Here is an 18,426-nt window from a genome sequence, read left to right as displayed (position 1 = left end):
ATGTATATATATATATATATGTATATAATATAAATGTATATATATATATATATATATATATATATATATATATATATATATATATATATATATATATATATATGTGTGTGTATATATATATTCGCATAAAAATTATATAGTGTGTAAAAATATGTCTATATCGGACGTGTATGACGTATATGCTTGGATTTTTTCAATTTTCATTACATAACGCATATCGTCATTTTTTCGATCATCTGGACATTTTTGTACAGATAATGCGCGCGTTATCGATGGGAAAATACGGTAATTCAAACTGACAATTTATAGATAACAAGGACCGTTGAATTGAATAACCACATAGGTAGGCTCTTTTGAAATTTTGGTATACTACTTGCTCTGATTTTACAACAAACAACTCTGCACCAAAGACGCATGAAATTGTAGCATTGCTGTGGATGGAGTTTTTCTTTTGAAAAACAGCATGCAACATTTAAACCATTTTCACACTGATTTAATATAGATACTCAAATGGAACAGCCACGTTTGGAGAATCACCGAGTACAGTAATAGGCCACCATCAACTGAAGACTGACTGCTGGTTCTTCCTTGATTCAAAGCAAGTATGAATATTTTAAGCAATCTCATTGTCCCCATCCCCATTACATTTCAGAATTTGCAGAAAGCACACTCACTATTTCAATGCTTCATCTACCTATTCCTTTCAAATATACACAGGTAAGATTATATTTCTTTACTCTGAAAAATTTCTAGGAATATGGTAATTATACAATAGCTGAAATAAACACTTTCATTTTAGAGAACGAAAGCCTTTTATTAGATGATAATTTTCTATTTATATAAAAACACAAATGTAAACACAATATAAAATATTGGAATACTATTCTCCCTCAACACAGAACACAGAACACTCCCTCACAAGAACTTGTATCACCAAATACGAGGGTTGCATTACTAATAACTATTTTAGACAACGTCAAAACTTTCAAAACTGATCATGAAAATATCTTCTTTTTTATTTGATAAATAAAAATGAGAACCAAAAACTACTTACTATTCACCAATTCCTGATATCTAATAGTATAATAGGGGACTGCAAATGTTGTTGTGTAAATACGACAAAACATTATCACAAATATAGCACAAAAACAACTGGTAAGACATTCCTGCAAGATGTACATAATTTCAATGAACTTAACCGAATTTCAAAGAGTTTTAACTTACTTGAAATTCAAACTGCCTCTTTTCATGACAATATGGGCATTTTGGTAAATCAGTTTCTTTGGGAATGTTGTTAGCAGACACCCACAATGGTTTTCCACCTCTTTCATAGCGCAAAACCTGATCTGGATTTGAATGAATTTTCTTCCGAAATTTCTCATATGTTTTATCTTCTTTTAATGCCATTGCAGTTAAATCTTCATCCACAGTTGCTTCACCTAAAAAGAGATAATTGTTGAGAAAGATTAACATTGGTAATGGATGGTATCTTACCACAATGCTACGTCAGAGTTTGTTAATTAATATGCACTTTAACACAGATTGAGATTCATGCACACAAAAACCAGTACAATTACTTGGCTAGAAATACTTACATATTGAATTAGCCAAATGTTTTAGGCATGACTTTTCACTTGACTCAACACAATGGATTATAGGGAATTGATGTTATGTACTACAAAATACCCTTGTGGAGGAAGTATTTAAATTAAGGCACATACATATCAAAACTTTTCTATGAAATTGAAAATAAAGCGATGAAATTAGTTATCGGAGGATTAAAAATAAAATGTTTATTTAGCCCAACAGTTTGTAATTTATATTTTATCAAATAGCTACAAATTATATTTCACTAATACCTAAATTTCACGCATTACTATATTCAACAGGCAAATTTCCAAACCAGCGTAATCAACCAAATGTTTGGTTAGAGAGATGAGGATATAGCTCACCTAATACTAGACCTATCATCATTAGTATTTCAATCCTAAGATTGATTTACCCCAGCCCTCCATTCAGTGTTAATTCCCTTAACTGAAGGCTTTTCTGTTTTACATCCTTATTAATCCATCTTCTTAATGTTTGTCCAATGTGGTGTCCCAAAAATGAGTAGAATAAACCCAGGAAAAAAAATTATCGCAGATCAAAGTACAAATTACTAACATTCTTCAAAATAGCACCCTTATGCATCGACACAGGAGAAGCTAGTGCCTCTGCCAGTTGCAGTAAGCATCCTGTAAGGTAAGGTGTTGACCGGATCCTCATTCAAGCACGGCCTATTTGATGTTATCCAGTGTTTCAAAATGGTTGCCTTTCAAGCTACTTTTTATTCTTGAAAATCAAAACAAGTTCCGTGGTGCTTCATTGGGATTGTATGGCGGCTGGCATAATGTTGCCTCCTTGTCCTTGGCCGTGTTGTCATGGAGCAGCCTCCAGTTTTCAATTTTCAAAGATCTTCTTCCTGATGCATTGCATTCTTTTCTACAGACTTTCGAGTGTTTCCAAGTAAAACTTACAGTGCACTGTCTGCCCCTGAAGCACCAACTGTTTGTGGATAATGACTTTGGAGTTTGAAAAAGACTATAAGTTATTTTTATTTATTTTTGGGACAGCCACTATGTACTTGCCTCTTAATCTTTGTGGCAGGATATTTTATTTAATTTTCCTGTCTATTATGTTCTTAACTAAACCAATGCACCTCAAGGTGTGTCCAATCTATCTAGATCTTTCCTGTAGAGTTCTTCATAGTCTCTATACTTCCTTTTGTCTCTCCATTTAATCTTCAGCATTGAGGCAGTAATGAGTGAGTTTATCACACATTAGGTTAGGGGGGCATGCTCCTTTCCCTATCACCTGCAGTTTTCCAGAAAAATCTGGACCCTTAAAAATCACACAACTTGGCGAAACTGGAGGTGCTCAGAGACACCTTAACCAAGAATCAAACCCAGGCACTCCATTCAGTATTCTATCATTCTACTCACTGTACTACAAGAGCAATCCCAAAAGTATCCAACCCAACAAGGAAAACACAAAATTTTTGGATAAAAATGTATTTATTTTTCAACATTTTCTCCTTTCAGCTCTATACATGTTTCCCAGGGATATTCAATAAATTCGATACCCATTTTATAATAAGAACTGTCTTGCTCCTCAAAATAGCCATTAACTGCCATCATCACGTCTTCACCGTTGGAAAATATTTGACCACCAGGCCATTTTTTCAAGTTTGCGCACAGAAAATAATCCGAGGGGGCTAAATCTAGTGAATAGGGTGCATGAGGTAGCAATTCAAACTTGAATTCATGAATTTTGGCCATTACAATAATGGATTTGTGAGGTGCTGCATTGTATTGATGAAACAACACTTTCTTATTAGCAAAATGCAGCCGCTTGCTTGATTTCTTTGCTCAAACGTTGCAATAAGTTTGCATAATATTTGCCGTTGATAGTTTTTCCCTTTTCAAGATAGTCAAAGAAAATTATCGCACACATATCCCAATAAGCAGACGCCATGACCATGCCTGCAGATGAAACAGTCTTTGCCTTACTTTGGAGTCGGTTCTCCCTTTTGAATCCATTGTTTTGATTGTTCTTTTGTCTCGGGTGTGAAGTGATGGACCCATGTTTCATCCATGGTTATGAAACGGCACAAAAATTCTGCTTTGCTACTGTGAAGCTTTGCTAAACACTCAATTGAAACATCTTCACGACACTTGTTTTGCTCGATTGTGAGCAATCGCGGAACCCATCTTGCACACACCTTTCCCATGTCCAAATTTTCAGTTAATATGCAATGTACTGCACTTTTTGAAATGTCTACTATGTCTGCTAGCTTGTGCACTTTAGTCGACGACCATCCAGTATCACTTTGTGGATTTCTTCACCGTTCCTGGAGTCATCACCTCATTTGGTCGACCAATGAGATGCTTGTCTTGACAGCTTGTAAGGCCTTGTTTCAACTCAGCTACCCAATATTTTACTATGGTAGACGAAGGAGCAGACTCACCCAGAGTAGAATCCAGTTCAGCTTTTATATTGGTTGGGCTGAGGCCTTTGAAATGAAAGTATTGCATCACACAACGATGACCAATTTTCTCCATTTTCACAAATTCACCGAAAACGTTCACTATTGATGGCTGCAAAGTAAATACTAAACAGTGTAGCATCTTCAAACTTGAAACATATGCTTTATATATTGTGTACTTCCTAATACACAGATATTTTTCAAACAACTACCGGTTTCATCTCAGGTCAGGCCAGGTACTTAGCCCCCCACAGGTACAGTGCCCCTTATAGCCCCCACAGGTATCATGACTCTTTGATGCAAGTATATATTAAAAATGCCTTGAAAGGGTCACTAATATGCATTCTATCTATTCAGATTGAAAATTGTGATAATATGTAATTTTAACTTAAGTTTCATATCATACCCAAAATGTTGCATCATTTTATGGCACACCAAAAGGCATGGGAGTCAAACTTTGTCAAGTTGAGAGCAAACACATTCATTTCATTTTGAATTTATTTCTATTTAATCCTCACAGCATACCTGGAGATCCCCAAGAGCGAATTGCTCAGGGCATGAGTTCTGTTGCATAAAAAAATCTTTAAAATTTAATGAGACATTTCTAATTTTTGAAAATATAGAGCGAAAAATAGTGATTTCATCATACAACCATGGATGTTTCCAAGTGCTGCCTAGAAAATATGTTTGCAATTAATACACCACTATTATAGCATTTGACCAGGATGTTAATTTTTTTCCGAATGTATGGGCAGGAGACAACTGACAATTTTAAATTCAATTACCTCAACAGCATTGAATATTTTGCAGCATGGAGACGTTTTTGTAAATGCAAAGAGATTTAAGAATTTGAGGAATGTTTTAAGCTGAATCCTGGGCTCATGAAATACTATCTTTTTCATTTTTGATACATGTGGCAGGCCCATACTTTTATGATATTGACAAACAAAGGAACTTTGGAGACATTTGGCATGACTCTTTAGGGCAGAGGTGAAGATGCTCTTTCCTAGTTTTCCTAATATGGACAGCAACATGCTGGATAATGCACTGCTCTCTCCCTCTAGTAATTTTCATCCTGAAGTCATGGCCTACATTGAACATAGGGTATGTACATCAACTCATGCACATATATGTAAGGTCACATATAATCCAAATTAGCAAGAGTTTACTGTATTTTGCATATAAAACTGAACAAGTGAATTTCACATAAAATCATTCGTAATGACATTAGGGATAAGAATAACAATGGGGAAAATTACATTCGCAAGGAGAAGGGAATTGGTGACAGATACACAAAATGAGGAGGTGAAAAAAATGGATTAGTAAAGACCAATGTGGACCATGGTGGTCAATGGATGCAGATTCTTGTCTTTGAGGCAATAAGGATGAGCATAGAGTCGAGGTACCCGAGATTAGGGCGTGAAGAATTGCTTAGTACCTAATTACATACATTAGAAAAACAAACAATTTGGGCTGAATTGAAGACACCGAAATGATTTAAACCTGAAACACTTCATCCGGAAGTCAACTTGTTCTGTCATTATAGGAAATGGTTAGGATGAGCCAAAGGAAAATCCACTTCAAAATGATGAATCAATACATTTTTTACACCAGTTTAATGGTAACACTAAACTTATTCCCATTATATGAATAAATACTTTCCATAAAATTATTAGTTTTATAGTCTAAGGTATTCATTTTTTAGTTAGGGCAGATTTGGTTTAAATTCCAAGTTCTAAACTGATTTTGTTCTGTCATGATAGAAGCAAATATATTTGAATGGTTCGGTGAAAATAATGTCATAAATACACACTAAGGCTGAAAAATTCTTCGTAGGGAAAGGTAAATTCAACGTTTCGTATTCTTAATGTTACCTAGTGCTAGTGAAAAATTCGACTTTGGAAAATATGGAATTGTCCAGGGAAATGCTACATCTCAATTAACTATTTAAATACAAAAAAGGTTGACGTACCATTCAATGTACCTGTCCTTCCTTTGATAACCAAATCTTCGTATTCTTTCATTGCTTCCTGTTCATTTACTTCAAGGTCATCTTCTGATTCTTCAGTTTCGATTGATATTTCAAATTCTTTCAGGAGTATCTCATTTAAACGGTTTTTCACTTTCTCCATTGATAAAACTAAAACATACATTAAATTAATTCCATTTTCAGTGAGGGTTCTCGCATATTAAGATACATGCAATAGATATTTTAGTAATAACAGTAATTTAATGACAAGTTGACCCACCTCTGGAACATTCCGCTTTATGGCCTGCCTTCCAATCAATGGCTTGATGATCTTTGCTACAGTAGAATAATGTTTTACATCTGCTACACTTACTTGAGGATTTGTTCCCACAAATGTGGCATAACGTGTTATACTTTTCAGCTTTTATGTCAGGCCTCCAACTTTCTTCTTCAATGGGTGGATCAAACGGGTAAAAATCATTCGCACGTGGTAACTGACATCGAAAGACTTTAAAGTTTCTGCTGTCATTTTCATCACAACATTCAGGATTTCGGCAACAAAACACCATCAAACTCCTATGAAAGCATGATGGCTTATTGTCGATCGGTGCGTATATTTGACACAAATGAATTGTCGTTTTATCGCATTTTTCACAGCACAAGTCCTTTCCACTGGGTAAATCTGAGAAACCCAGCCAGGCTGGTTTCCCTCCAATCTTACTCGGAAAAAATCTACTTTCTAACCGCCAAGGATGACATTCATTTGCAAACCCGATTTGAAGTAATTCTTCCGATGATTCGCTTGAATCGTTGGAGCTCATCCTTAACTGTTACACAATTATTATCATAAAATTACCAACAAATCCTCTGACAACGTGGGAGACCGAATTCCATTTCTCTTTTCGGTACACCTATTCTAGAACTCTTCTTGGCGCTGTCATCGCAGTTGTTACAATGTGAATTTCTCAACTCACTTATTTTGATAATGTTTTGATCCAGCACTTCAGTTCGTGTAGTTTTCATATAGATATATTGGTGCTGGTCGCATAGTAAGTATCATATATACGATATTCCCTAGACATTTAACTCCATGTCATGGTAAAAAAATCAGCCATTAAGAATATCACAAGGAAAATTCTGTTTGATAAGAATCTGTGATATTCGTAGAGGGAGTTATTATTTCCCTTTAAAACACATTTGAGCCAAAATGAGACCTGACAAAAAGAAGAGAAATCGAGGAAAAAATGCGGACAAGTCTGATGACTCACTGGCTCAAAGCAAGAACGTTGAGTCCAAAGTTGTTTCAGAGAAAGAAGCAGCCGCAAAATCTATTGCGGAAGAACCTAAAGAACGGAGCCACAACGATGGTACGAGTAAAGACAAATCCAGCACTCCTGCAAAAGAAATATCGAATGATAACGTACCCGCCCCCACCCTTAAACGAGAAACTGACGCTTTAAAGGAGACGAAAAAGCCACATATGCGACAAATATTTAGTGACTGGAAGGAATATGATAAACCAATACTTCCAGAAGATGTAGAAGAAGAACAGTTCCAAGATTTTTCATCTCTCATCCAGCAAAATATTAGTGGTAAGTCTTAGATCTAAACGGCATATGCTGGCTTTTACCATAAGGGTATTTCTACGTCAACTCGACGAAGGACCGAAGTCAATCAGTACTTATTCTCATTATTTTTCCTGCGAGTGTTTTTAGCCTTAGTCGAATCTAAAGCTGTGTATTCACCAAGGCACTTACAAAAAAATTCTCAGTGTCGATAGAAGCAAAGTGTTAGAAATCCTTAACACCTTCGTTAAAAATCGAACTGAAAGGGTCAACCCCGTGAAATTTACTTATGTCGGGAAAATGTATTCACGAACCAAAGTATGCAGCAGGCGACATCGTTGTCACATGAAAACCTTTTGTGCAATGACAATTCAAAAATGGGTTTTTAATAAAAAAATGCCATTTAAAAACTCCGGAGGTGGTGTATACATAAATAATTTTTAGTTATTATCAAATTTGGGTTAAGGTGTAATATATTTGTTGAAAAATTGACTGACATATGCCACTTGGCTTATAGTTTTCGCCATATATGTCAATTTTTCTACCCTAATTACAATAGAGGGACACCATGTACGAAAGTCGGCATTTTAATATGGCACAAATAAAATTTACTGTGCATGAAATTATAACCTGAAGTTGCAAGTAGTGATTGAATCTTACACTATTTATGATAGAATAAGTTCACAATTAGCTTTTCACTCTATAATTGTCCTGATCTCTGTCCTTAATCGTATTCACTTCAAATGGTGCTCTTGCAGAAGGATCCAGAAGGTTTCTGTTGTCTGGATTAGGGACTGTAATTAAAAAATGAAAGACTTTCGCCGGAGGGGTGTGCCATTTCATTACATTTCCTATTGGAGTTGTGGGGAGGGTTCAGGAGGACTCTTTCACCAAATTTATCCTTGCATTATTTCAACCATTTTTATGAAGGAAGACATTTAATTATTATTTACCACTGAGGAACAGACTGTTGAAATGATTATTAATGGAACTTTAGCTTCTGAATTATTCAAGTGTTCATCAATCTGTTAAAAGAGTTACACTTACACTAGGCCCTTCTTCAATTCTGTATACTTCCTTCATTCCGTCTAACCTTCCTATCCTACCCTGCCCCTTCCTGGCTTCCCTAACATCCTCCCATCTATCACAGTCTTGAACATCTCATTGCCCATCAAAACGCCCTGCATCCTTTTTTCCTGTCTCCTTATGATTTCTCCCAATGATCCTTTCTCCTCCCCCGCCATACGTACCACTTCCACATTTGTTTTCTTTTAATCCACTGTACCTTCTACATCCTCCACACCCACATTCCAAAAGCCTCCAGTTTATGCTTATCATCCTGCTTTAATGACCATATTAACACATTATACAAAACCACGCTCCAGATAAAGGTTTTGATGAGCATTTCCTTAACATCCTTACTCCAAGTCCTTGTCACCAATTCCCTCCTCCTGGCAAAAGCTTCTTTGCCTAATGCATTTCTTTTGCTTGTGCCTCATCTACTTTGACCGGAGGTCCAAAACACTTCTGAGATGGGTAAACTGTTTCACATGCTCTAGTGTTTGCCCTCCTATTTTAGCATTTATCTTAGCTATCTTCTTCAAAGAAAACTGCATAACCTTTGCTTAATTTACATTTATTGTCATCCTACACCTATTGGATTCATGCGTAACTGACTTCACAATGCACTCAGCATAGTTTGTAACCCCTTGGCTGACTGATAATTTGTCTTGGTCATCTACAAACCTAATTGACTTGCATGAATTCTTCACCAACCTTGGTTTCCTATCTCCAGATCTACCCATGCCTCTTAATCCATTTCCTCCACATGTACATTGAGCAGCACAGGTGATAATGGACACCCCTGTCTTACTCTTCCTAACACTACCTATCCAGTGTTTCCTTTCCCCACACATACCTGAGCGTTCTGATACATGTAGAAGTTGTGGATAAGTCTACTATTCATTCATTCTACTCCTATTTTCTGCAATACATCGATTAATTCTACCCCAGATAATTTACTTAATCAAACACCTTTTCAAAATCTATGAAACATTGTGTTCTATGTTACTCTCGATCATTGACCTAATTACTGTAATGGAATCCTGTGTGCCTTTCCCATACCTGAACCCAAACTGATCATCCCCTAAGTAATCATTTGCCCTAATCTCCATCCACTTTCTGATGATTCTGAGAAATTCTTTAAATGCATGTGAAATAAGACTTATCATTCTGTAGTCCTCACATATTGCTGCTTTCCTTATTTTGGAATAGGAACTAACCCTGATCTGATGAAGTCCTCTAGCCAAATTCCTCGAACTTAAATGCAATAAATTTGTCCATAAAATCTCTTTCTCCTCTACTTTCCTAAACTTCTAAGTATTTTCATGGTAATGTTTTCTACTCTCCACCACCATATTTGATTTCAATTTGCTTGATACCCTTTCTATCTTGCCATTGAATAAACCTGGGCCTAAGCTATAAGATATCCTCATCTATGTCACATTCTCTCTCTATGTTTAATCTCTGTGGTCTAATTTGCTTACCATACAGTTTCCTCTGTTAGAGTATTCCTTCCACCTCTCTTGTATCTTTTCTGGTTCCGCTAATATCCTTCCTGACTTATCTTTGATTGTTGGAAATGATTTTTCCTTCTTACCTCCTAACAGAGTTTTAACCTTCTGGTAAAGCACACATATTTCACCTTTTCTCTGTAGACTTACCATATCTTCGCACTTGGTTTTCTGGTAATGTCCCATCAAATTGCATAATCCCCTATTGAGGAGATTTTTTCAGGTCATGTAGTAAATTTTTCAGCTTTTACTCTAGTGTTGGATACGGAGTCAGACCTGGGTTTTGCTCTTCTTTCAGGTATCTATGCCAGAATGCATCCTTTTAGTTCAGTTCAGTTTCCTGTTTAACTACTTGAATATCTTCTTGGTTGGTAATTGAAAAAATAGTTCTGACTCTTGTAAGATGTGCCAATAATGATAAGTCTCATTGTAGTCAAAGTTATTGCTTTATGAGTAGCCTTTAACTTTTAGCCCATCCTTGTAGCATTCTATGTCTCTATTCATTGTGCTTGAGCTTGAAAATCTATTTGCTTCTTATGGCCCTTCTACCGTTTTGGTCATTCCTCAAGAGTCCAGGTTTTATTCTTCTTAATTGCATTCATTACATAATGTACACCTTGTAACCAGTTTTTCATATCATTCAGGTTTTGATATCATTAAAGTTTACTGGCACATTGGAATATGTCTCAGCATCTACTGCAAAAGTGGTGTAATCAACTAAATATTTAGATTTTGTGATTAGTCACTTGCCGCATCATGCAGTGATATTCTGGTTGTCTTTTACTCATGAATCTATGCCATCTTCAACATTGTTTCTAATATCTTCAGAATTTGCACTTCTTCCTAGATCCAATATACACATTGCATCCAGGTCTTTTACTGTTTCAAAATCAACTCTCCTTGAAGTTGAAGTGAAATTTTCCATGGCTTGATATATTTTAATGTGTAAACATATTTCAGACTTTGACTTTATAGGATAAGCTCTGCATGCATATATATAAATATATCCCTTCCATGGACTACAATCTTGACGTGGTGGAAGGGCTTGTGCAATCCAATGACCCCTAGAGCTGTGCTGGCAGGATTAATAATAATTGCTCCTAGTAAAGTCACTTATGCCAGATAGGTCGAATGTTAGGAGCCAGACGAAAGGTAGTCCACGCAGCATCTGTTCCTCAATGAGGCAGCTGCAAAGGGGTCTGACCCCAGGGGGGTGGCCAATAAGTGATGGTGTCACGTTAAAAACACTATTGAGGAAGGCAACGGGAAACCACCTCAATTATCATTCCCAAGATTCATAATGATGGACACTAGACAGAATATGAGTCCTGGCAACTACAGGGCTCGGACCGATTGGCCATGTGTCGTGCTCGGCAGTGGGGGAGGCAAGGCTTCCGTGGTCGTCATCCCACGAAACCCTTGCAAGGGAAAACCGACAGCAGCTGGGCAGAAGACGCAGAAGAAGAAGACCAATTTAGTTAGAATAGGAACTTGGAATGTTAGGACTAGGTTGAGGACAGGAAAATTAGAGAATATTAAGCGAGAGATGGAAAGGGCAAATATAGATATTTTAGGTCTATGCGAGGTGAAATGGAAGGATAGCGGGGATTACTGGAGTGATAATTATAGAATAATATACAGTGGTGGGGACAAGATCCAACGAGGGGTTGCCATAATATTAAATAAAGAGTTAGGAAGAAGCGTAGTCAACATAGAACAAGCAATGGATATTACCAGTAGAGATAAAAGCAGAACCGACAAACTTGGTCATTGTTCAGGTATACATGCCACCAAGCAATGATACGGAGGGAGAGGTCGATACGATATATATAACCAGTTAGAGGACATAGAGGGCAAAGGAAGAGATGGTGCTGAGGGGGGGCTATGGTTTAGGCACGAGGAATGACCACGGGGAGAAAGCAGTTGAGTTCTGCAGGAGACAGGGGTTAGTCATCACCACACTTGATTTAGACACCACAAAAGGTGCAGGTATACATGGAAAATGCCAGGTGACTCAGAAAGATAACAGTTAGATTATATTGTGGTTAGACACAGGTTTAGAAACAGTGTGATAAATTCGCACTGCTTCCAGGGAGCGGATACAGACTCTGACCACAACTTAGGTGTTATGAAATGTAGCATCCATTTTTAAAAGATAAGACAAGGGCGGCGGGTTAGGAAATGGAATATCAAAGTATCAATTGGATTGACAAGGAAGGAGAACCAGCAGGCTATAGAGAAAACCATGGAGGATGGTATAGAGCTGAGTACTATCGAAGAAAAATGGGAATGTATCAAGAAAGGGATATCAAAAGCCTGTAGGGACACTATAGGATCCGTTGACAGAAAAAGGACAAGGAAACCGTGGATCACGGATGATATGATTGCGAAGATGGATGAGAGAAGAAAATGGAAGAATGTAAACGCCGAGTTAGGCAAAATGAAGTACAAAGAGTTCAATAATAACTTGAGGCAGGCGACAAATAAAGCAAAAGAAGCATGGTAGAACACACAGTGTGAGGATATGGAAAATTTACAGAGAAAGGGTGGAATTGGTGCGCTCTACAGCAAGGTTAAATCTTTATCAGGAAGTAAGAAGGGAAGATCTATGCTAATAGTTAGAGATAAGGTAGGTAAGGTAATAGTTGACACAGGAAAGATCCAAGAGAGATGGAAGGAATATATTGAAGAACTGTATGGTAAAGAACTTAGACCAACCAATATAGACATAGAAAAGGAACATGAAGTAAGGTAGATAGCTTAGGTCCAGGTATACTCGATGATGAGATAGAGAGGGCATTAAGGGTGATTAAACTAAATAAGACCATGAGATAGAGAGGGCATTAATGAAGATTAAACTAAATAAGAACTTGGGGGTGAATAAAATTCCTGCAGAACTACTTAAAGGTTTAGGAAAATGTTGGAGGAAGAGGCTGTATTGACTTATTCCTAGTATCTATGAGGAAGGAATCTGGCCGGAAGACTTTGTGAGATCAGTGTTAGTTCCTATTCCAAAAAAGGTAAAGGCTACATCATGTGAGAACTACAGAACAATAAGTTTGATATCCCATACAGCTAAATTTGTTCTCAGGATCATCAACAAAAGGATAGAGAGTAGAGCAAATGATTACTCAGGGGATGATCAGTTTGGGTTCAGGAAGTGGAGAAGTATACGTGATGCCAATGCAGTAATGAGATCACTAATCGAGAGGAATATAGAATATAATCTGGAAGTATTTGTCTCTTTTGTTGATTTCGGAAAAGCATTTGATAGAGTGAATTGGGAAAAACTGATGAGTATATTGAAGAAAATAGGAATAGATTGGAGGGACCGGAGGCTAATCCATGTCACCGTTGCTGTTCAACCTATATGTGGAGGAAATGATTAAAGAGGCATAGGAAGAACTGGAGGTAAAAATGAAAGTTGGCGGGTAACTCTTAAAATCATTGAGGTTTGCTGATGACCAAGCTTTAGTTTGTCAGTCAGCCAAGGGGTTGCAAGCATTGCTGAGTGAATTGGAAATACAATGCGACAGATATGGGATGAGAATCGATATTAATAAAGCAAAGGTTATGCGATTTTCCAGAAAGAAAAAGGCTAAGCTAAACACTAAAATAATAATAAAAAATAATTAATTGTAATATCAAGGGGTGTGGTATACTGTCCAATATAAAAGACAGGGCAAAGTTGGCACTTCAGCAGGTAAACTACATTGCTAGACAAGCAAGTAGAGTTGGGAATTGGTGGGAGAGAGTTAAAATAACCAGCGAGCCTCGTGCAAGAATTCTTCCCTATTGGTTTGCTCCCTATCCCCAAACATGCCTCCGAACACCACACTCCCTTTGATAAATGCTATAGTGTATACATCTTAGCATCCCTCCCACCCTCTGATCCTCCACTGAAACTCAAAACAATAAAGCAATCTTGCTCTTGGATTCCTGAAATTGCCCAGGTATTAATATCAGGCATTAATTACCCTGATCTGAAAATATTATCACTTATGGGACTACCGAAAATTAGACTCATAGTGAGTTTCTTTTCTTTTTGTGTGTTTCTGTGTTTTTGTCTGTGTCCACTAGTGCTAAATTTTATACATTATTATTCACGTTCGTGAGACTTTCAAAAAGTATTTATATATATATATATATATATATGCATACATATACATATATATATATATATATATATATATATATATATATATATATATATATATATATATATATGTATATATATGCATACATATACATATATAAAAAAAACATAAACACTGTAATCAACCCTAAGGTCGGTTTAGTAAGTGATGGTAGAGATCACCCAGCACTAAGCCCTATAAGGCGTGTGAAAATTCACACATCAGGGTAGGGGGGCCAGTTCCTTTCCCTGTGCCGGTTATGGTTCCCCAGGAAGACCTGGTACCCGAAAAATCACTTCAGCTTGGGTATATACATATATATATCCATACATACGTACATATATGTATATTTTATATATATATATATATATATATGCATACATATACACACACACATATATATATATATATATATATATATATATATATATATATATATATATATATGTATATATATATATATATATATATATATATATATATATATATATATATATATATATATATATATATATATATATATAATGGGCTGACACAATATAGCACAAATAGAAAAGAATAGACACATTTAAAAGAACACTCACACGGTAAATTGTTCGAGCTTTCGGCCTTCTCAGAGGCCTTCTTCAAGAGAGACTGAAAATATGCTATTGCTGAGGAGAGGGGAAAGAGCTATGGGCGTGGAGGGGAGGTGTGGAGGGAATGCTGGGAGGGAAATTAAATATGGCGGTTAAGGGTGGGAATTTTAAAGGAACGGAAGGATAGTATGTAGGCGGATTCACGAGTTTTCACCTCTATGTTGGTGGCTGAATCAGGTAGGGATTCTAGGATGCTTAGAGCAAAACACTGGTCGAATGGAAGGTTGTGGGAATTGGCGTGTGAAGGGATAGGAAGAGAAGAGAGTGAGGCAGAATTGCAGGAGTACCGGTGATTATTCATTCGGATGGATAAGGGGGTAATGCATTCACCTATGTAAAAGGAAGTGCAATGCTTGCATGATAAAAGATAAATAATATTTTTTGAGAGGCAATTAGCGTGGGAACGAGGTGAGGGGGCTATGAGGGGATGTAGGGAGAGGGGAGTAGGCATAATAAGAGGACAGGTTTTACATCGGGGGCGGTTGCAAGTTGGGGAAATATTGGGAAATTTGTCACGGGGGGGCGCCAAAGGGTTGGTGGATCTCAGAAGGTTTTTGAGATTGGCGGGTCGTCTGTATGCGATAGATGGGCATTGGGGTAGTAAGGATGAGGTCGCGTCATTGTCATGTAAAATTGGAAACAGTTCTTTAAGGAGGGTTTTCAGTCTGTGTGATCCGGGGTAATAGGTGGTGCAAAGGTTGAGTCCTGCGTCAGATGTGGGCTTGTTATTGTGTGGTGTGTGTGATCGGGTGGAACGGTGGATTTTATTTTCTAGTAACTTTTCTGGGTAACCGCGTTTGAGGAGTGCAAGGTGTAGATTGGTAAGGTATTTGTTGAGAGTGGCTGTGGTGTTGCAAATTCGGTGTCCGCGGATAGAGAGAGAGTTAGGAATCGAGCGTTTCGTGTGTTGAGGATGACAACTTGTGTGGTGTAGGTATTGCTGATATATATATATATATATATATATATATATATATATATATATATATATATATATATATATATATATACATAAAGAGAGAGAGAGAGCTGGTCTAATTATTTATGTATAAAGCTTGCATCATTGACCAACCATACCACCATCTATATTTTCCAAAATGAAAATTTGATTGGGATCATTAATTTCAAGGGCCAAGGACAAAATATCTTCTATCTTTCAGTATTTTCTCTAAAATTTCCAAGATTAATTTGGTACCTGGAAAATGGAGAGTTTGAATATTTCATTCAATAAACGGCCTACATAACATTTTACGTACATGTATTATGCTCATGTATTGCAATAATACAACTTGTAATTTTTTATTTCAGAAGACAATTATTTCAAATTCAAGCATGAAAGACAGTGGGAAAATGATACTTTTCATTTGAATAAAGATTTATTTAGCCTCAACCTGCAGGAGCTTTCTGCTGGATTACTGTGCATTCCTTTTTATGAAAGGTTAAATATATCAACAGATTTATTTTCTGTAAGTTTACAAAGGAATTATAAAGCATTATTAGATAATAATTTAATGTCTTATGAGTTATTTTTGTGGTTAATTACTTTCAGGAAAATGAAATTAAAAGGATGGATAATATTTCCAAAAATCAGAAAAAGATTTATGATGGAATTTTAAATTCACAAGAATATAATCCGGTATACCGCTTATTACAAAAACTTGAAATCCAGCATGTAGAAAAACTAGAAGCAAACGATGATGTGATGGCAGACTCAATTGTGAGCCAGAATGGAACTTTAAAATTGGAAAATGAACTTCTTTCTACGTGCCTTGCCAATGAAAAGCAAAACAGTCTTGATGAAACATGTTTGAGTCAACCAAAGGAAAGTAAGGCTGAGGAGTGCCAATTACAATTCTTCCAGAGTGACAACAAACCTGTGGTAGAAGATAATGTTTGTGAAAGCAATGTTGCAGAAATTCAGTCGCAACCTAGTCCAGAAAATAATGTCAGTGTGATGGAACCCATCATTAGCATGAATTCCCAAATAAATGAACCAGAGGTAAAACATGAAAGCGAAGAGAATATCGTGGAATCTAATTTGGAGCCATCAGATGATGTTGCTATAGCATCAGAAATTAAAGAATCTAGTCCTATGGATATGGAGACTGTATTTGAAAGCTCACCATTAGGTCAGCGGGTGAAACCACGAAGATCAAGAGAAACAAAAGCTAAAACTAAATCTAAAGCTGTTTGTGCTGGAGATGAGGACAAAATTTTAGATTCTTTGCTTTCACTGAAGGAGCCTACAATCACTGCTGATGAATCTAAGAAAAAAGAGATGGAAGAGATTGAAAGTAAGTTTAAAGAATGGTTATGTCTTTAAAATGATAATTTTCCTCTGTTGTTTTTAATAATCGATTTACCTATATTTCAGATGAGGGTGACAACTTAACAAATGACCTCAAATCAATTGTCATCCATGAAAAGAAAGAAAATCTTGAAGATTGGCTGGATTCTATGCTAGACGATTAAATTGGATTAAAACAGTTTGGAAAAAGCTGTGATTTGTAATACAAATGTGTAATTATTACTATTTTGAGTGATATTAAACTATTCATGTACATATTTTCTCTGTTGCTCTCTATTTTCATATAAAATATTTATTAAGTATCCTCTTTTCGCTTCCTATTAATAGATTTGATTATCTCATCATGCACTAGAATCATATTCTTGGCTGTTGATAGCCTGGCTAATATTTGGGAGTTATTGTTTTAATGTACTGAATCCATATGGATTGAACTTATATGAAACAATAAATATATGTTGCTATTCTAAAATGAAAGTAGATCAAATTTTTTCTTGGCTGATGGTAATCTACTATTTAAGATAAATTTTGAGTGGAGTAAAGTACTTAAAATCACCTGACATGATGCAACATGATACCGTGCTCCACATTTTCTTTACATGTGTAATAATAATAGTCCAAAGATAAACCAAGGAGAAGAAAAATAATATTCGTTGAGGTGAACCGAGCTAGAGTCAGAGAATGAGAAATATCAATAAAATAAAAGAATGCTGAAAAGCTAAGGAAGTAGTGTAATTGGCCTGTGGATGATTGGAATGAAACAAAAGAAAATACTCAACTCTTAATGAATTGTGCCTCCATGCAAGGCATGTATCTTGTCTCAGTTATCCAGTATTTCATATTCACAAGCCACTTGCATTCTTCACACTTAAAGGATTCATTTATTGAAACATTGAGTGCCACAGATGTCGACCTGAAGTGATTTGTTAGTTGAGGGTAGAGCTCACCCCAAATTAATTCTAATTAAGTCACAGATATATAGTAACCAGAAATGGCCCTACTTGGGATTTTAGATTTTTGGGGTTTAGTTGTTCAATGGCATCACTCAGAATTGAACTAAGGACTCTTCATTCTTTAGCTAAACACTTAACCCACCCAGATAGGAAAACTCACTCTGATAGTATGATAGGTGAGGGTAGGGATTACTACGTACCACTAGTAAAATTTGTGCATCAGATTTGTGAGGCTAGTTTCTCAGTGCAGCCTGCAGTTTCCT

General features: G+C 36.3%; 2 protein-coding genes across 2 annotated transcripts in view; one reads left to right on the top strand and one right to left on the bottom strand.

Annotated features, from left to right (window-relative positions):
* The window catches only part of Zfrp8 (Zinc finger protein RP-8), a 9,307-nt gene extending 2,383 nt beyond the window's left edge, over positions 1-6,924 (bottom strand). Inside the window, exons 1-3 of the mRNA XM_071585793.1 lie at positions 6,274-6,924; positions 5,997-6,164; positions 1,225-1,439 (exon numbers count right to left, since the gene is read on the bottom strand). Of these exons, the coding sequence (XP_071441894.1) occupies positions 1,225-1,439; positions 5,997-6,164; positions 6,274-6,814 (924 nt within the window). The 5' untranslated portion in view covers positions 6,815-6,924. The remainder of the gene's footprint in view (positions 1-1,224; positions 1,440-5,996; positions 6,165-6,273) is intronic.
* Positions 6,925-7,008: 84 nt separating this feature from the next.
* Aven (Apoptosis and caspase activation inhibitor) lies at positions 7,009-17,468 on the top strand. The gene is made up of 4 exons (XM_071585792.1): positions 7,009-7,585; positions 16,214-16,371; positions 16,455-17,199; positions 17,280-17,468. The coding sequence occupies exons 1-4, from the start codon at positions 7,201-7,203 to the stop codon at positions 17,375-17,377; spliced, it is 1,386 nt and encodes a 461-aa protein (XP_071441893.1). The 5' UTR covers positions 7,009-7,200; the 3' UTR covers positions 17,378-17,468.
* Positions 17,469-18,426: the final 958 nt, after the last annotated feature.

The sequence above is a fragment of the Hetaerina americana genome, unplaced genomic scaffold (assembly GCF_022747635.1).
Source record: "Hetaerina americana unplaced genomic scaffold, ioHetAmer1.1.p SCAF_2, whole genome shotgun sequence".
NCBI classification, from domain to species: Eukaryota; Metazoa; Arthropoda; class Insecta; order Odonata; family Calopterygidae; genus Hetaerina; species Hetaerina americana.
Note: the sequence above shows the minus strand (reverse complement) of the source record. Positions and strands in the feature narration are given on the sequence as shown.

What these genes read in the sequence shown, in the direction of transcription:
- Aven (XM_071585792.1), top strand. Translation starts at nt 7,201, where the DNA reads ATGAGACCTGACAAAAAGAAGAGAAATCGAGGAAAAAATGCGGACAAG. An exon ending in CATCCAGCAAAATATTAGTG is followed by an intron (nt 7,586 to 16,213) that starts GTAAGTCTTAGA and finishes TTTTTATTTCAG; the next exon opens with AAGACAATTATTTCAAATTC. An exon ending in TATCAACAGATTTATTTTCT is followed by an intron (nt 16,372 to 16,454) that starts GTAAGTTTACAA and finishes AATTACTTTCAG; the next exon opens with GAAAATGAAATTAAAAGGAT.